Source organism: Mustela nivalis (assembly GCF_964662115.1).
Source record: "Mustela nivalis genome assembly, chromosome: 7".
Taxonomy (NCBI): domain Eukaryota; kingdom Metazoa; phylum Chordata; class Mammalia; order Carnivora; family Mustelidae; genus Mustela; species Mustela nivalis.
In genome coordinates, this window is record NC_139026.1 from 102,782,147 (window position 1) to 102,801,087 (window position 18,941).

The 18,941-nt window shown below is 43.4% G+C and overlaps 1 protein-coding gene and 1 long non-coding RNA gene across 5 annotated transcripts in view; both read right to left on the minus strand.

Moving 5' to 3' along the window:
* Window positions 1–1,754: 1,754 nt before the first annotated feature.
* On the minus strand, window positions 1,755–12,872 carry LOC309870412. Of its 2 annotated transcripts, XR_014314565.1 has the most exons (4): window positions 12,259–12,872; window positions 4,011–4,052; window positions 3,325–3,474; window positions 1,755–1,880 (listed from the first exon to the last, which is right to left on the minus strand). It is a non-coding gene; the product is annotated as an uncharacterized lncRNA (long non-coding RNA). The 2 variants fall into 2 exon arrangements; XR_014314566.1 differs by lacking the exon at window positions 12,259–12,872 and having other exon boundaries at window positions 4,011–4,594.
* Window positions 12,873–15,103: 2,231 nt separating this feature from the next.
* LOC309870404 (solute carrier family 2, facilitated glucose transporter member 3) overlaps window positions 15,104–18,941 on the minus strand; it is a 92,966-nt gene continuing 89,128 nt past the window's right edge. For all 3 annotated transcript variants that reach the window (XM_082742558.1, XM_082742559.1, XM_082742560.1), the window contains one exon: window positions 15,104–17,709. In XM_082742558.1, the coding sequence (XP_082598684.1) occupies window positions 17,494–17,709 (216 nt within the window). In that variant the 3' untranslated portion in view covers window positions 15,104–17,493. The remainder of the gene's footprint in view (window positions 17,710–18,941) is intronic.

Here is an 18,941-nt window from a genome sequence, read left to right on the forward strand (position 1 = left end):
CTGGGTGGCTCTGTGAATTAGACATCTGTCTGGCACTCTGGTAACAATCTCAGTGTCCTGGGATTTAGCCCCCCATCGGACTTTCTGCTAGGTGGGGAGCCTGCTTCTCCCTCTCACTCTGCCTCTCCCCTCCCCCTTACTTGTGCTCTCTTTCAAATAAATAAATAAAATCTTTTAAAAAAATAAAATAAATAAAAATAAATAAAATCTTTAAAAGATATAATAAGTTGGGGGTGCCAGGGTGGCTTAGTCATTAAGTGGCTGCCTTTCGCTCAGGTTATGATCCCAGGGTCCTGGGATCAAGCCCCATGTAAGGCTCCCTACTCAGGGAGGAGACTGCTTCTCCCTTTCCCACTCTCGCTGTTTCTATTCTCTCTCTCGTTGTATCTCTGTCAAATAAGTCAATAAAATCTTTTAAAAAGAAAGATATAATAAGTTGGGACACCTGGGTGGCTCAGTCGGTTAAGCAGCTGCCTTCGGCTAAGGTCATGATCACAGGGTCCTGGCATGGAGCCCCACACTGGGCTTCTTGCTCAGCCGGAAGCCTGCTTCTCCCTAGCCTGCCATTCTCCCTGCTTGTGCTTGCTCTGTGTGTCTCTTGCTCACTCACTCCATGTTAAATAAATAAATAAAAGGGAAATAAATTAATAAAAGATTGGTCCTCTTCCTCCCTCCCCTGCCAAAAAGGGTGTTTTTATGAAAGCACAGGGACAGAGCCCACAGGCAGAAAGAAGATTCCTGGACTTTTTAGATTGCAAAATTAAAACTTGCTATTAAGAACAAATTTAAGGCGCGCCTGGGTGGCTCAGATGGTTGGGTGCCTGCCTTTGGCTCAGGTCATGATCCCGGGGTCCTGGGATTGAGCCCTACATCGGGCTCCCTGCTCAGCGGGGAGCCTGCTTTTCCCCTCTCTCTCCTCACTTGTCCCCCCTTGCATGTGCTCTCTCGCTCTATCAAATATATAAAATCTTAAAAAAAAAAGACTTAAAAATAAAAAAGAACAAACTTAAGCTATAGAGAAATGTATAACGTGGTTGGTTTTATGTGAATTTTTACGGATACCATACATTCTCCTCTAGAAGTTTGTTGTGTATCTTTTCCACCTTTTCCATCTTCAACCTCTTTGCAAGTCAGAATTTAGAGGTATATATCTATTTGGAAGAATCTTAAATATTGATAATTACTTTTTAAAAAATTTATTTATGTATTTATTTAGGGCATCTCTATACCCAACATGAGGCCAGAACTCACAACCCCAAGATCAAGAGTCACATGCTCTTCCAATGAAGCCAGGCAGGCACCCTGATAATTATGTTTTTAAAAAGGGTTTGGGGCACCTGGGTGGCTCAATGGGTTTAGCCTCTGCCTTGGCTCAGGTCATGATCTCAGGGTTCTGGGATCCAGCTCTGTATGGGACTTCCTGCTTCTCCCTCTCCCACTCCCCCAGCTTGTGTTCCCTCTCCCGCTGTGGCTCTCTCTGTCAAAAATATTTTTAAAACAATTTTTTAAAATCTTAAAAAAAAAAAAAAAAGGATTTATTTTCCTAAATGTATCAGCCAAGGTTGAGATCGTTTCTTTCTTGAATATTCTCTATCAAGTGAAGTTGAGGTAGTCGAACTAAGGGAAAGATTAGTTTTGGGGACTATTCCTAAGATCTCGGTGTGACTTTGTCATTCCCTTAAAAAACAAAACAAAACAAAACCAAAAAACCCTACTCAAACAATATTAAAACAAGATTATTACAAAAAATTAACTTTTTTTTTTAATTTTTAAAAGATTTTATTTATTTATTTGACAGAGAGAGAGAGAGACAGAGCAGGAACACGGGCAGGGGGAGTGGGAGAGGCAGAAGCAGGCTTCCATGACCCAAGGATCAGGACCTGAGACGAAGACAGAGGCTTATTAACCATCTGAGCCACCCAGGTACCCCTAAAGTTAACTTAAAAATTTTTTTAAAAATTTACTTATTTGAGAGACAGACAGAGATACCAAGAGAGAGCACAAGTGGAGAGGAAAGGAAGAAGCGGGCTCTGGGCTAAGCAGGGAGTCTGACAGGGGATCAGATTCCAGGACCCTAGGATCATGACTTGAGCTGAAGGCAGAGGCTTTAACCCACTGAGCCACCCAGGCGCCCCTAAAGTTAATTTTTTTTTAAGTTAACTTTTTTTTTTTTTAAGATTTTATTTGTTTGACAGACAGAGATCACAAGTAGGAAGAAAGGCGGGCAGAGAGGGGAAGGGAAGCAGGCTCCCTGCTAAGCAGAGAGCCCAATTCCATGTGATGCGGGGCTTGATCCCAGGACCCCAGGACCCCAGGATCATGACCTGAGCTGAAGGCAGAGGCTTTAACCCACTGAGCCACCCAGGCACCCCTAAAGTTAACTTTTTTTAACATCATTGTTAACTTTCAAATTATCTTTGCATACATTTCCATGTGTATACATGACACACAACAGAATTATAACACAATTTTCCTATCCAAATACGGAATTCCATCATGCATTTTGTTCTGCAACCTGCTTTTTCTACTTAAGAATATATCAGGGAAAAAAAAAAACACTCGTATGTCATCGAGGGGGTGCCCAGCTGGCTCAGTCAGGAGATCGAGTGACTCCTGATCTCCAGGTTTGTGAGTTCAAGTCCCAGGCGGAGCAGAGAGCTTACTTACAATAAATAAATAAATAAATAAGATCAAATGGATGGTGCATGTGAACACAGAAGCACGAGTGGGTTTTGTTTTTTGTTTTATGGGTTTTTTTGTTTATTTAGTAATCTTTATACCCAAAGTGGGGCTCAAACTCACTGACCCGGAGATCAAGAATAGCATGCTAACCAACTGAGCCAACCAGGTGTTTTTTTGTTGTTGTTTATGTTTTTTTATTTTTTAATTCTTTTAACAGTTCTTAAAAATCTATTTTTTGACAGTGAGGGAACACAAACAGGGGGAATGGGATACGGAGAAGCAGGCTTCCCACTAAGCGGGGAACTCCAGGACCTGATGACCATGACCCAAGTGGAAGGCAGACGCTCAATGACTTAGACACCCAGGTGCCCTGTTCTTTTGTTTTCAAAGAATGTATCATAGAGATTTTTCCACGTGAGTAAATTAAGATCTGGCTCAACTGTTGTATAATATTACCTATTACAGATGCACTACAACTTATTTAAAATTGCTTCCCTTTTGTTTATTTGCCACTATAAACTATGTTGCTATTAACATATATATATATTATATATATAAAATAAATATATATTTTATATATATGTAAAATATATACATATATATGTAAAAAACAAAAATATATATAACTATATATAGGGATACCTGGATGGCTCAGCCGGTTAAGCAGCTGCCTTTGGCTCAGGTCATGATCCCAGGGTCCTGGAAAGGAGTCCCGCATGGGGCTCCTTGCTCAGCAAGGAGTCTGCTTCTCCCTCTGCCTGCCTCTCCCCACTGCTTGTGCTCACTCTCTCTCTGATTAAAAAGGAAAAAAAAAAAAAAAACAAATAAAATTAAAAATCTGGTTCTTTAAAAATATATATATATATAAACATATATAACATATATAAAATATATATAACAATATAAACAGAAATATGTATAACATACATATATGTATTATATAATAAATACCTAGGAAGGTAGAAGATTGCTGTTTGAGAATAAAGTTAATAAAAGCAAAAAAAAAAAAAAATTCACTGTCTTCATAAGTAAGCCACATAAAAGCTTGAAGAAGTTGCCAAGAAGAATTAGGAGAGAGAGGTTGCAAACTCAATTTAAAGCCATTGAGTTTATCCTTTTGGTCACAGACTCACCCAGAATATATACTAGCAAAATAGAGATAAGGCACAAAGGTGAAATTACTTATAAATTCACCTGCCACCCCCTCCACCTTTTCACTTCCTTTTCTTTTGGAAAATCTTGTTCTCCCCATCTTCCAAAAAGACATGGTTGTTACTTCCAGTGTCCTATTTTATTTGCTTTACCATGTTTTAGTTTTTAAAACTTACGTTTTCTTCATGTTCGGCTTGCATTTCCCTCTCAGTTTCTACCTGAAAGGGAAAAGCACCCTTGGGTCGATCTGCCTGGCTCTCCAGAATTTCACAGTCTGGCTTCAAAGCTCTCGAGTGGGAGGATTAGAAGCCTTGCTTACTGAATTTCAAGCACCTGGTTCTCCCGGTAAAGGACATGCTTCATTCTGTTCTGAATAATCCTATTCAGAAAACTTCGTGTCTACAGGGAAATAAACAGGCCAGGACAGCAAACCTGAAGGTAAAGGCAGACACCCGCCAGACAGGGGCAGGAAAGTGGGGGAGGAACTTTAGTAAATATTGCTTGCCTCCTGGGGCCCAGTGAGCTTCGCCTCAAGCGGGAGATAAAGGGAATTTGTTAAATAAAGAAGCCAGTTGGGGCAGACAAAAGCTTAAGGTGCAGGAAGTTAGTTCGATTAAGGATGCTGGAAGGTAGGCATTTGAATAGGCGCCTCTGTGTGGGGTTGAAGTGAAACCCCACTGAAAAGCAACAGCAGCAGCTGGTGGCCGGGGCTCTCCTTAAAAGAGTCCTAGTTTCTGAGTGGTTGATGGACCACTCTGTGCTCCTAGAAGAAAGCGTTCTCAGGGATTTTGAAAGGTTAAAGTAAGAAAGGACTGGAATACAGCGGTAGCGCTACCTCCCCGTGCAGGAGTCTGCAAGGCATCAGAGAAGCTCGCGGATCAAATGAAGACGCTAGACTGGTCTTCAATTCATCTCCTCAAATTCTCAGGGCACGGGGTATGCGCATATGCAATACACGCGCTCAGGACTGGTGCAAGTGATGTTCCCAGGACAGGTCTCTGGTGCATGACTCGGGGCAAGGGCGGAGGATGAGAACTTGCTATTGGTGGGCCGGGCTTCTGCTGAAGGAAGATACCTGGACACAATCCCACGGGCTTCCTCTTTCGCAGACACGGCGGCCAGCTCTCGTAGCTCTCCTTAGCTTGATGAACAGCTATGGAACTTATTTTCACTACCTGAGCGGAGTACTTGGGGGGCTGGATTGGGGGGTCAATGATGGGTGGCCATGTTAAGTTCATAGTTAGAGCTGTGTAAGAGTATTCAGGGTTAAGCTAAATAAGAGTATTAAGTGCCTCTTTCCATTTCTTTCTGGGCTCTCTGCACCCGTACTCTGTACCTAAATCTAATCTGTCTTACTGGTTACTAATTGATCTATAATTTTTTTAAAGATTTTTTAAAAAAGATTTTATTTATTTGACAGAGATCACAGAGGCAGCCAGACAGAGGAGGATGCAGGCTTCCCGCTGAGCAGAGAGCCCGATGTGGGGCTTGATCCCAGGACCCTGGGATCATGACCTGAGCTGAAGGCAGAGGTTTTAACCCACTAAGCCACCCAGGCACCCCTAAAGATTTTTTTTTAAGTCATCTCCGCTACCAGTGCAGGGTGAACTCACAACCGCGAGATCAAGAGTCACATGCTGTACCCACTGAGCCTCGGAGGCCCCCTGACTTACCTCTAATTAATGTGCTTCCTGTGTCACATACATTCCAATTGTTTCCCACGGTTGAAGTGAACATTCTCAACAATATGGTAAGTGCACATTGAACCAGATTAGCCACACAGTTCCTGTCCTTTTTGCAACCTTAGATCTTCCTTGATTCTCAGCCTTCTCTACATGCCAGATCTCATTTCCTAAATCTCAAACCCTTCCTCAGCCACTTAATCCTACCGTCATACTTAACATTCCCCAAACTGTGTAGGTTTTGCTGGTCTTTTGGGTGCTGCCCAAGGAACCCTTAAGCACAAATAAGCTAATTTCCACTGGTTCTTTGATCAATTCTTATTATTTATTACGTCAAGAAAAAGGGTTCTTTTTTTTTTTAAGATTTTATTTGCCAGAGAGAGAGCAAGAATACAAGCAGGCTCCCCGCTGAGCAAGGAGCCTGATGTGAGACTCAATCCCACAACCCTGGGACCATGACCTGAGTTGAAGGCAGGTGGTTAAGGGACTGAGACACCCAGGAGTGCCAAGGGTTCTTTTTTATCTGTTCAGACTCTGCACTCTGCAGTCTTCATCAGGATAAGAGAGAGATGTTGATTATTAACTCCCATCAGTGGCTCTGCACTGTGTCTTTCCTTATGCCACTGGCATTTTCCAAAAAAATAAAGAAAAATAAGCCAGTTTGGGGGCACCTGGGTGGCTCAGTCATTTAAGTGTCTGCCTTCGGCTCCGGTCCTGATCCCAGGGTCCTGGGATGAGCCCACACCAGCCTCCCTGCTCAGCGGGAGCCTGCTTTACCCTCTCTTCCCCACTCATGTGCTCTTCTCACTATCTTATTTCTCTCTCTCAAATATATAAATAATAAAATTTTAAAATATTTTATTTATGTCAGAGAGAGGGAGAGAGAGCACAAGCAGGGGGAGTGGCAGGCAGAGGGAGAAGCAGGCTCCCGGCTGAGCAGAAAGCCCGATGCAGGACTCGATCCCAGGACCTGGAGACCATGACCTGAGCTGAAGGTAAGAGGCTTAAGCTACTGAGCCACCCAGGCACCCTATATATGTTTTTTCTTTTCTTTCTTGAAATTAGGCTCCACACCCAACATGGGGCTCGAATTCACCACCCTGAGATCAAGAGTCACATGCCCCATGGACTGAGCCAGCTAGGTGCCCCTCCAATATTTTTTATTTGTTTATTTCTCTCTTTAGTTCTGTCCATTTTTATTTTATGTATTCTTAAATAATTTTTTTTTTTAAGATTATTTATTTATTTATCAGAGAGAGAGAGGAGCGAGAGTGAGCACAGGCAGACAGAGTGGCAGGTAGAGGCAGAGGGAGAAGCAGGCTCCCTGCCAAGCAAGGAGCCCGATGTGGGACTCGATCCCAGGACGCTGGGATCATGACCTGGGCCGAAAGCAGCTGCCCAACCAACTTAGCCACCCAGGCGTCCCTTAAATAATTTTTTGATCCAAGACTAAGGCATTAGGCCTTCCTGATATTTTATTTTATTTTTAATTATTTGACAGAGATCACAGGTAGGCAGAGAGGCAGGCAGAGAGAGAGGGAAAAGCAGACTCCCTGCTGAGCAGAGAGCTGGACTCAGGGCTTGATCCCAGGACCGTGAGATCACAACCTGAGCCAAAGGCAGAGGCTTTAACCCACTGAGCAACCCAGGTGCCCCAGGCCTTCCTGATATATTGATTTATTTTGTTGTTTCTTAAAAATCATTTATCATCCTGTTATTCTTTTTCTTTTAAAGATTTTATTTATTTATTTGAGAGAGAGAGAGAAGCAGTGGTGCGGGGCAGAGGGAGGGAGCGAGAGAGAAGTAGACTCCCTGCTGAGCAGGAAGCCGGATGCAGGGATGGATCCCAAGACCCAGGTATCATGACCAAACCAAAGGCAACCAGCCACTCAACCGACTGAGCCATCCAGGTGCCCCTCTATTATTCTTTAATACTCTCTTATCTTGGGGGTGCCTGGGTGGCTCAGTGGGTTAAATCCTCTGCCTTCAGCTCCAGTCATGATTCCAGGGCCCTGGGATCAAGCCCTCGCATCGGGCTCTCTGCTCGGCAGGGAGCCTGCTTCCCCCTCTCTCTCTGCCTGCCTCTCTGCCTACTTGTGATCTCTGTCAAATAAATAAATAAAATTAAAAAATCACTTATGATCTCCATATTGCTAAACACAATGGCAATTCTCAGCCCTTGTCTTAACTAGAATATAAGTAGGAAATCAGCCTTTCCCTAATAAAAATAACCAAGTCACCTATTAAGATAAGCATTCAATTAATAGAAAAGATGGTAAATGTTTAACTCCCTTGGACAAACATCATAGCACATTTAGAGAAATTAAGTATTATATTCTTTTTGTTATTTTAAACAGTGTTATCTTTTTGTTTTCAAAGATACTTAATCAGTATCTCTTTCACGTGTCCGTTATCAGCATGCCTTTTCAGTAACCTTCTTGGAGATTGCTAATTTATAGTCCGGTCCACCTGTTCCTTACCTGCTAAGTGTCAAAAGTTGAATCTTCCATACAGGTGTCATGAAGCCCTTCCTTCTCTACTTAGCCCCAGCAAATCCTGGGAGTGGGTCTTTGGTATATTAACATATAAAAGGAGACCCTACAATTTTCATTTTAAAGCCTGGGGTGCTGGTACTTTGATCCTGTCCTGTGAGCATTTTGCTTACTTTCTACATTATAATTCTCATAAATTACAGTGTTTTCTTTCTAATTTGTTTCTATGGTCTTTTTCTACAGAAAACTGGCATATTACTGGAAGGATCTGGACTGTAAGAACAATATATGAGACTACTATTGGTCCTTCAAAATTGAGGGGCCCTAAAAAACCTGCTTTATTTGTCCTAGTTTGGAAGAATTCAAGAAACTTGACCTCTAGTTACCTGGGGTGATGTTGAAACTTGACCTCTAGTTACCTGTTCTTGCAATTAATCAAAATAAATGATGAGAGGGCCTAAGTTATTTGGCCTGACCCCAGTTGGGAACCAAGAGCCATATGCACATGAGTAGGTAAAATAGTCATTGGGTGAAGAAATGACATTTGTAGGATCCTTGACACAGTAGCCCCAGGCTCTGTGGTTCTATAATCTGCTGGTGAAGTCCTAATGGGGCTACAGTTCACTTGGGAGGATGTAAGAATTCAAGGGATGAGATTAAGGTGAAAATCTGGATAGAAATCAGTATGTTTGAAGAGGCTTTATGTGAAATGGTGTGTCTCCTTTACCTTAATATATTTATAGTAATAAATATTGTGCCTGACTGGGAAATGCTTCCCCTATTTAGCGTTGTAAAACAGAAGGCATACAAATCCACCCTTCCACCCACATTGATTGGATGCACTAGTAGACCAAAATAGTACTTTTTAAAATTTTATTTATTTTTTTTTAAAGATTTTATTTATTTATTTGACAGACAGAGATCATAAGTAGGCAGAGAGGCAGGCAGAGAGAGAGAAGAGGAGGAAACAGGCTCCCTGCTAAGCAGAGAGCCTGATGCGGGGCTCGATCCCAGGAACCTGGGATCATGACCTGAGCTGAAGGCAGAGGCTTAACCCACTGAGCCACCCAGGTGCCCCTTTATTTTATTTTTTTAAGAGATTTTATTTTTTTATTTTCGAGACAGAGATCACAAGTAGGCAGAGAGGCAGGCAGAGAGATAGAGAGGAGGAAGCAGGCTCCCCAATGTGTAGAGAGACCGATGCGGGGCTTGATCCCAGGACCCTGGGATCATGACCTGAGCCAAAGGCAGAGGCTTTAACCCACTGAGCCACCCAGGAGCCCCTATTTTCTAGGTTCTATTAAACCTATTTTTCAATACTAAAGTTGCTATTTGCAATAAGCACTTATAAAATAAAATGATATAAAATATCTTCTAAGTATTTTATTTGAGAAGTTCTATGAATAAAACTATAAAACTCTTCTGAGGGGGCTGCCTGTGTGGCTCAGTCAGTTAAGCAGCCAGCTCCTAATTTCTGCTTAGGTCATTATCTCAAGAGTCTTGGGATGGAGCTCCAAGTCGGGCTCCACACTCCTTGCTCCATGTAGAATCTGCTTCAGATTCTCTCTCCCCCGCCACCCCTCCCCTTGCTCACACTCTTTCTCTCAAATACATAAAATCTTAAAAAAAAAAAAAATCTTAATAAAAAAGCAAAACCCAAAACTCTTTTGAGGAATATACAGATCGGAACACTTAATATCATAAAAATGTGGGGCGCCTGGGTGGCTCAGTGGGTTAAGCCGCTGCCTTCGGCTCAGGTCATGATCTCAGGGTCCTGGGATCGAGTCCCGCATCCGGCTCTCTGCTCAGCAGGGAGCCTGCTTCCCTTCCTCTCTCTCTGCCTGCCTCTTCATCTACTTGTAATTTCTCTCTGTCAAATAAATAAATAAAATCTTTTAAAAAAATATATCATAAAAATGTTAGTGCTTCTCGAATGAATTTCTATTCAATGTCATCCCAATGAAAATATTAGGACAGGTTTCTTTTTGGAAATTGAAAAAATTAATCTGGAAAATTCCAAAAAAGGAAAGTGAGGAGGGACTAGCCCAGCAGATATTTTTGAAATATGTAAACAATTTGGTTCTACAGAAAAACAGATCAATGGGAAAAAGATGGCCCCAAATAGCCCCAAGTACATATGAAAATTTAATGTACAGCAAAGTTGGTATTTTATTTTATTTTTTTTTAAAGATTTTATTTATTTATTTGACAGTGAGAGATCACAAGTAGGCAGAGAGGCAGGCAGAGAGAGGAAGGGAAGGAAGCAGGCTCTCTGCCGAGCAGAGAGCCCGATGCGGGACTCGATCCCAGGACCCTGAGATCATGACCCGAGCCGAAGGCAGCGGCTTAACCCACTGAGCCACCCAGGCGCCCCAAAGTTGGTATTTTAAATCAAAGAAGAAAAGATGGATTTTTGAGTCTAGGTATAGAGGAAAAAAACACAAAGATGAATCCTTATTTCACAGCATACCCACAAATAAATCCCATAGAAATCAAGAATTTGAACATAAATGAAAGCTATAAAATTACTAGAAGAAACATTAATGTTTATGTTTAATATTTAATACTTATACTGGGATGAAAACGTTTTTTTAAGAAGGAATTAATACACAAAGTTATAAAAGAAAAGATTGTTAAATTTGATTAATAAAAATTTTTAAGGGGCATCTAGGTGGCTCAGTGGATTAAAGCCTCTGCCTTCGGCTCAGGTCATGATCCCAGGGTCCTGGGATAAAGACCCACATCAGGCTCTTCCTAATGCGGGGAGCCTGCTTCCCCGTCTCTCTACCTGCCTCTCTGCCTACTTGTGATCTCACAGATAAAATCTTAAAAAAAATTTTTTTTAATTCTGCAGGGGAAAAAAACTGCAAAATAAATGGCAAATGAAATGTTAATTTCTTTCATATACAGAGGAGGAGAGTCCATGGGAAAGAATTCGACTATTGCAAGTTTTTAATCTGCTTAGCCTACGGTTAATTGAAATTGATAGGTTGATTTCTCCGTTATGGTTGATATGGTAATTTTTCAGTTTTGCTATATATATATATACATACACACACGTATATAAACATATAAATATATATTTATAAATAATAATAATTTCTATTTATAAATATATGTTTATATATGTATATATGGGTATATATACATATTTATGCATGTGTATATATATAAATATATACATATATATATTTAAAGAGTTTTTTTTTTTTTTTTAATTTGTCAGAGAGAGAGAGAGCGCGCGCACAGGCAGGGGGAGTGGCAGGCAGATGGAGAGGCAGGCAGCCCTGGACCCAGCCCTATCCCTCAGCTCCAGAACACCCCCCACCAAGGAGGAGCCTGCTTGTCCTTCTCCCTACGTCCCTCTCCCCGCCTATGCGCTCTCTCTCAAATAAATAAATAAAACCTTAAAAAAATTAAACACTTTTATAATATTTAGGTAAATATATGTAGAAACTGGCACCCTTATACCTTATTGGCTACTTACCTTTATTCCCGTCCCTGAGCATTTAGTCAAGAGACAGAGGTACTTTTGCCAATTCGTTCATTGCTCTCAATTTCCTCATTAAAAAAAAAAAAAATGAGATTTGGATTTAATTTCTGAAATCTAATGTAACTCACGTGATTCAGCCTTATCAATTAAGTCACTAAGCCTAGAGCAATCTAGGAAGGGTAGTTAAATTCACTTCATAATAAGACAGGTAAGCAATACCTGCTTTGGAAGGTTTTCTGGGATACGACCTAGACTAGAACCAGAAATGGTTTCAAGGATCTTGAACCATACGGGATACTGAGTAGAGGTTTGCGGCCGCTCACGCCTGCGCAGTGAAGAGGCGGCTGAAGCCCCGCTTCCCGCAGGGTGTGCGGCTTCTCTGGCGCCAGGCGGGCCTGCTGCCGCGCCGCGGGGTAGGGCGGGGAAAGGGCGGAGGAAGAAGTGGGCGATGCCCGCCGCAGGGCCACTCCCGGGGCTGGAGAGACTCAAGCCGGAAACCTGCGCGCTCTAGAAGCCGGCTTCCGGCAGCGGTCCCAGAGCGAGCCCGGCGGCGACTCGAGGCAAGGTCGGCGCTCGGCGCGAGGGTGGTTACACCTGTGCCCTCGCAACCAGGGCCCGGATCCAGGACACAGATCTGACACTAGGTGATTCGTTGGGGTCACTTTGGGAATCGACACTCAAGTAGTTCTCCCCGGTGATAGGATGGCATAGGGAAGCCCCGGGAAGGTGGAGCCATAGCTGGAGGACTGGGGTTCACCTGTGGTCTGGTGAGGGGAGTGGCTCACCTGTGGCCACTCCCCAGCATCTCACAGCGGCAGGCTCCAGGCCCAGGGGCACGCCTGCCTCTCCCCATCTCCCTTTCTCAACCCTGGGCTGGGGCCACCAGCCCAACTTCCCCTGCAGCCATCCAGTTGGAACCTTGACCAATAGGCTAAAAAAGAAAGAAAAAAAAGGGCGGTACGTTTTAGCTTGAATTTTATCAAAAGCACAGGTAGACTTTGGGAGGTGTGGAAAGAGTCATTCTCTCAGCCCAGGACCACTTCAGCCAGCCATCTCACATTTATTCTGCTAGTTACTGATTTTTTGCCTCTCCGCTCCAAATTCATCCTTTCGGTAATGGATGGAAGGCCTTTAGATCATTTCCTCTTGAGAGTGTTAAGCACAGTGAAGTTTTCTCAGTAGATGGTGCTGTTAGGATACTCTAGGAAGAATGGGGCTTTTCCTACTTTTTCCAGTGGCCATACCATAGATGACAAAACGTTTGGTGGCACCCTGCCCCAGTCATGCACCCAGAATACAAGCTCCATCAGTCACCTCACAGCCCCAGCCCATGTCTGGCAATCATTTCCCACAAGGCTCAAAGGACCGCCCCCCTGCCCCCATTGGTGCCCTGACCCCCTCTGTACACTCAACATGTCTGGCCACCAGCTGTGGCTCACCTGCAGTTGTGCCCCCCCCCCCCCCCCCCCCCCCCCGCTTCTCAGGCCACACTAGCTCTGGCCTGTGCAAGCCAGCAAATTTCTCTATCCAGTAGACCAACTCTGCATTTTCTTTTTCTTTTTTAAGATTTTATTTAGTTATTTGACAGATCACAAGTAGGCAGAGAGGCAGGCAGAGAGAGGGGAAGCAGGCTCCCCACTGAGCAGAGAGCCTGATGCGGGGGCATCCCCATACCCTGAGATTATGACCTGAGCCAAAGGCAGAGGCTTTAACCCACTGAGCCACCCAGGCGCCCCAACTGCATTTTCAAAGAAGATCTGAGTCTTAGGGGCGCCTGGGGTGGCTCAGTCGGTAAAGCGCCTGCCTTTGGCTGGGGTCATGATCCTGGGGTCCTGGGATTGAACCCTGCTTTGGGCTCCCTGCTCAGGGGGAGCCTTCCTCTCCCTTTCCTGCTGCTTCCCCCCCCCCCCCCATCATACCCTATCTTTCCCTCTCTCAAATAAAATCTTGGGAAAAAAAGAAAAAAAGAACTGAGCCTCAGCTTTGGGGAGGTGGCCTCTCTTCCAAGGGGGTCTCTCCCTGGATACTCTTCCTCAGCTCTAGAATACCATATTTAGTTCTCCTATTATTTTTTTTTTTTAATTAAAAAATTTTTTTAAAGTAGGCTGCATGCCCAATGTAGGGCTTGAAATCACAACCCCAAGATCAAGAGTCGCTTGCTCTACTGACAGAGCCAGCCAGATACCCCTGCTATTTTTTACTTATTACACCTTGACTTTTTTTTAAGTAATCTCTACATCCAATGTGGGGCTTAAACTCACAACCGTGAGATCAAGAACCACAAGCTCTTCTAAACCAGCCAGGTGGCCCAGCTTGACATTCTTTATATTCCACTTTCTCTGATTAAACCATTGTGTAGTTTGTCTTCTGATAGGAGCCAACCAGTTCGATAACACTTATCAGTTGATGTCCAGCAGTGTTCGGGGCAGGAACGAGACAGACAAGGTACTTGCTTTTGAGCTTATATTCTACAGAGGTTGTTTACTAAGACCTAAATCACCAGACAGACTGAGCCATACAAAATTCTGAGGCAGAATATTTTTTTTTTTTAAAGATTTTATCTGACACAGATCACAAGTAGGCAGAGGCAGGCAGAGAGAGAGAAGGGGGTGGGGGAAGCAGGTTCCCCGCTGAGCAGAGAGCCCAATATAGGACTCGATCCCAAGACCCTAAGATCATGAACCGAGCCAAAGGCAGAGTCTTAACCCACTGAACCACTTAGGCGGCCCTGAGGCAGACTATTCTAAGCACAGGGGTACAAGTGCAAAGCACCTACTAATAATGAACTTGAAGTATTTGAGAATTAGAAGGCTCAGGGGGGCTAGACTTCTGTAAGCAGAGAAACAAGAGATGAAGTTAAGGAAATGTTTTAGGTAGAGTAACCCTAAGATATTTTTAGGGGGGTTTTGATAATGAATGAAAGCGGTATATACTCTAAGTATTACTCCAGGGTAACAGGAGTCAGCTAGGACGTATGGTCACCAAATTCACAGGTCATAGTAAGGGAGTCTGGATGCCACTTTAAGTGTGACAAGATGTAATCAGGCTTTAAGCAGAGGAGTGACACAGTCTTTTTGGTTACTCTGGTTATTGGAAAATGGATTGAGAGCGCACAAAAATGGAAAAAGGGACCTGATAGTCCCACAATTATGGAGAATATGGTGCAATCCCCAAGCTCTTTCAGGACATTCAGGGTTTCATTCTCCTTCCTCCTAACAGAATACCAGTGTCATGATTACCGTTGCCAGTAGGAAGGCTTGACAGAGCTCATGCCTGGGCCAAACAGAAGTAAAAAAGTAGCCATTCAGGTAACTTTAGTAAGAATAGGGAATGTAGGGAAGGGAATGTCAGAATGTCAGTCCATAAATGAAGGCATGAAGGTGTTAGTAAGTGCAAGTGGGTGTGTTTTCTTGTCTAAAGTTAAGGGGCACATGGGTGGCTCAGTGGATTAAAGCCTCTGCCTTTGGCTCAGGTCATGATCCCAGGGTCCTGGGATCGAGCCCCGCATCCGGCTCTCTGCCTGCCTCCCTGCCTACTTGTGATCTCTGTCTGTCAAATAAATAAACAAAATCTTTATAAATAAATAAATGGAAGTTAAGAAATGTAAACTAAAGCTGATTTTGTTGAAACCAAAGCAGAATAAAAAAAGCATGTGATGTCATATGTACATTCAGAGTTTTTATTTCAAAACAAAGAACCACAGTAACATTAATAATAGAAAATCCATTTGGAAATATTCACAATCCAGTCACCGAGAAATGAGAAAACTTCCACACAGCGTTTCTGCCAACCCACTGTTTTTTGAGTATTCAGAAGCAGAGGGGCGGTTAAAGTCACCTGGTCAACCACACCCCATTCCATATAAGCTCTGTGAGTTTCTTTTCCATAGGCTGTGACCAGGGGTAACAGTGAGAACTGGTGACTAAAATACTGTCGAAGGCAAGGGTTTGGCTAAAGGGTCTGAAATATTTTAAGCACCAAGGAGAGAAGGGTGATCAAGCAACATATGAAAGAGGGAAGACAGAGTAAGGTGTCATGGGGCCCAATCTCCATTTATAAAAATACTGGGAAACTAGATGATTTGTAGAGATGTCCATGACCTGTGGCAAGCGTACATCCCTCCCTCCACCTTGTCTGACTCTAAAATGCTCCACAGTTAGAAGTCTTCACTTTGTTTCTTTCCCCCTTAAAAGAAAGGCTCCCTCTCTCCTCCCACTCCCCTCCAAGAGGTCATATGTTCTGATCTCACACTTTCCTTTCCTACTGCCACTGTCTGGGTAGAGAGGGAGGAGGCAGAGTCCTCCTCCACCCTCCATCTCAACATTTAAGGAGTTCTCCCCCAACTGCCCGACAAGGAAAATGAGCCAGATGAGCCTGAACTCTGAAGTCTGGAAGAAAACTGTAGATACAAATTCTACCCAGCAAAGGCAGTGTTATTTATATATAACATATACATATATATATATGTGTATATATATATATATATGTTTGTATATGGATATGAGTTTGAACACCTTTTATTCAAAGGGGGGCTGTAGGAACAGAGGACACAAGTTACCAGTCATCTACTCCCACCCAGAGCAAAGTGACAGTGCACATACATTCATACTCTCTCAAGTGTGGGCTACGCTGCACATTTACTCATACTACCCCAAATGTGTGGTCCCCTACGGGCACTTGCCGTCACACGATGCAAATATGGTAACAGAACAAGCATGCTGACGACCCTAAAGCAGTATACTTCAACTAGGTAATTATCGTTCAGGAAAAATCCTCTCCCAGAGCTGAGGTTACAAGTTCCAAGTTAGTTTATGAACATTCTCCTCTGAATTCTTTTAAAGCTATGGCTTAAATATAATTAAAAATCAACAACTAAAATCTCCTAAAGAACAAAATGGAGAAATACAGAACCTCCACCAAGATCCACTATTTTGGGCTTTTCATTTGGAAGGTTCTCCTACCAGGCGGGTGTTAGGAATACTTAAAACACCCCCCACCCCCATCAGTCTGCAACAAGGGGAAGTAGTTTTGTCCAGTGAAGAGAGAAAGATTTCTAGAAATAACCTTCCCTTCTCTGGACTCCAAGAAAAGTTAGAACCCACCCACCACCATTAGCTATAATGCCCATCTTAATAATAACCCTAGGTTTCAAGTAATACTACATATAATTTTAAACAAAGAAAGAAGTTCAAAAGGTAACCACTAGCTTCTTAATACAGGCACATGACTTTTCTGAGAAATTAAACTTTAGAGTTTCCACCTGAAGGTTAAGAGGCAACGTGCAGACTTCACACACCCCATCACGTACCCTCTGAGAACACGTTATGCTTCTCCCTGAATCTGCCCTTATTGCACCTCGACCTCTCTCGCCAGCATCACATCTTCTACCCTATAACCTCTCCTCAAGCGCCTCCCTCTATCCTCTATTTCCTTATGTTTTCATTATTTGGTAAAATTATTTTACACTTAAAAAAATAAATATTTATGCAATAAAACCAGAAGATTAAATAAATAAACTCAAGTTAATTTGCTCTGCAGAGCTGTATGGAAGCAAGGAAGGTGCTCTTATTTAATCCCTTTCTGCCCTCCACACTCATGTACATCTGCTTCCTGAAAGTCTGGGGTCAGGGAAACTGCACCTCACTCTTACTCCCCTACTGGCCCTTGCGAGGCCCTATTAGAACCCAAGGGAGGAAGAGCTGGCAATGTTGTCATATGGCAAGCGGCCAGTTCCTCCTGAAATGAAGGTAGGTTCACTTGGTCTCTCCTCAACAGAAGAGAATGTCCAAGAAATGAAATGTTTCAAAAGCCACTGAAGATACTAGCTCCAGCACTGGGTTCCTCTGAGTGCTCATGGAGTGTGTGGGAAGAGAAAGGAATCAAGTAGCAGCATTCAGAAACAGTCCTGGGTTACAACCTGATGCGGTCTCTCCCTCATCTGGGGGAGAGGTGGCTTTTCCGTGTTGGGAGGGAGGCGGGAAGGAGGCATGGCTTAGACGGTGGCAGTCTCCTTCACGGGCTGGATGCTGTTCATCTCCACGATGGGGCCCTTCTCAGCTCTGTTAGCCTCCCGTGCCTGCCCTTCGAAGGCTCGTGTGATTTCCTCAAAAGTCCTGCCACGGGTCTCAGGGACTTTGAAGAAGGTGAAGACCAAGAAGATAATGAGGAAGCCAGTGAAGATGATAAAAACATAGGCTCCTAGATAGAACTAGTGAAAAGATACCGAAAAAAGAGTGTCAGTGTAAATTCTGGTCATTGCCCAACCTCTCCTTCCCATCCATTTCTAGGAGGCTTCAAGGCACAAGCCTTCCGCATTTAACAAGAACATGGAGTCTTCTTTGTGTCTTTAAATGCCACTGCTCACTTACTGTATCTCTAATCCTGTGTCATTCCTTTTCCCATTCATTAAAGATCCCGATCTGCTCCCAAATACCTATTGAGTATTCCAGGACCTTTTTTTTTTTTAAAGATTTTATTTATTTATTTATTTGACAGACAGAGATCACAAGTAGGCAGAGAGGCAGGTAGAAAGAGAGAGAGGAGGAAGCAGGTTATCCGTGGAGCGGATAGCTCAATGCGAGGCTCGATCCCAGGACCCTGGGATCATGACCTGAGCCGAAGGCAGAGGCTTTAACCCACTGAGCCACCCAGGCGCCCCTTCCAGGACATTTTTAAAAAAAGGTTTTATTTGTCAGAAAGAGGAGAGAGAGAAACAGAGTGTCTGCACAGGCAGGGGAGAACAGCAGGTAGGAAGAGGCGGCGGCTCCCCACTGACCAAGGAGCCTGATACAGGGTTAGATCCCAGCTCTGGGATCATGGCCTGAATTGAAGGCAGATGCTTAACTGACTTGAGCCCCACCCAGGGGCCCTAGGACTTCTGATTATTTTAAAAATCCGGGTTTCAAAAAAAAAAAAAAAATCTGGTTTCTGAAAGACTCACAAATACAGGAAATGCACTCTAGATGTCCACTGCAAGTACATTTATTTAAGGAATCAGCTCCAGGTCATTTTTGTAATAGGATCTCATTCATTAATATCCTATGATTATTAATGAGTCTGTAAGGTCATAAAGTCATTAATGCCAGCTAATTCAAACTGTGTATTTAAGTGTTGTTCTGGAATCCTTTGAGACTGATCACGATCACTGTATCTAGACAGAACTATTCTTGTAATCACCCCAGACCAGTGGTCTTTTTAAATTTCCCAGTACTGGGACACCCGACTGCCTCAGTTCGTAGAGTGCGCGACTGGATCTTGGGCTCATATTGAGTTCAAGCCCCAAGCCGGGTGTAGAGATTTTTTAAATTAAAATAAATAAAAGTGTCCGGTTTGGGGGCACCTGGCTGGCTCAGTCAGTAGAACATGTGACTCTTGATCTCCATGTCTTGAATTTGAGCCCCATGATGGGGGGTAGAGTTCACTTTAAAACACAGAGGTCCC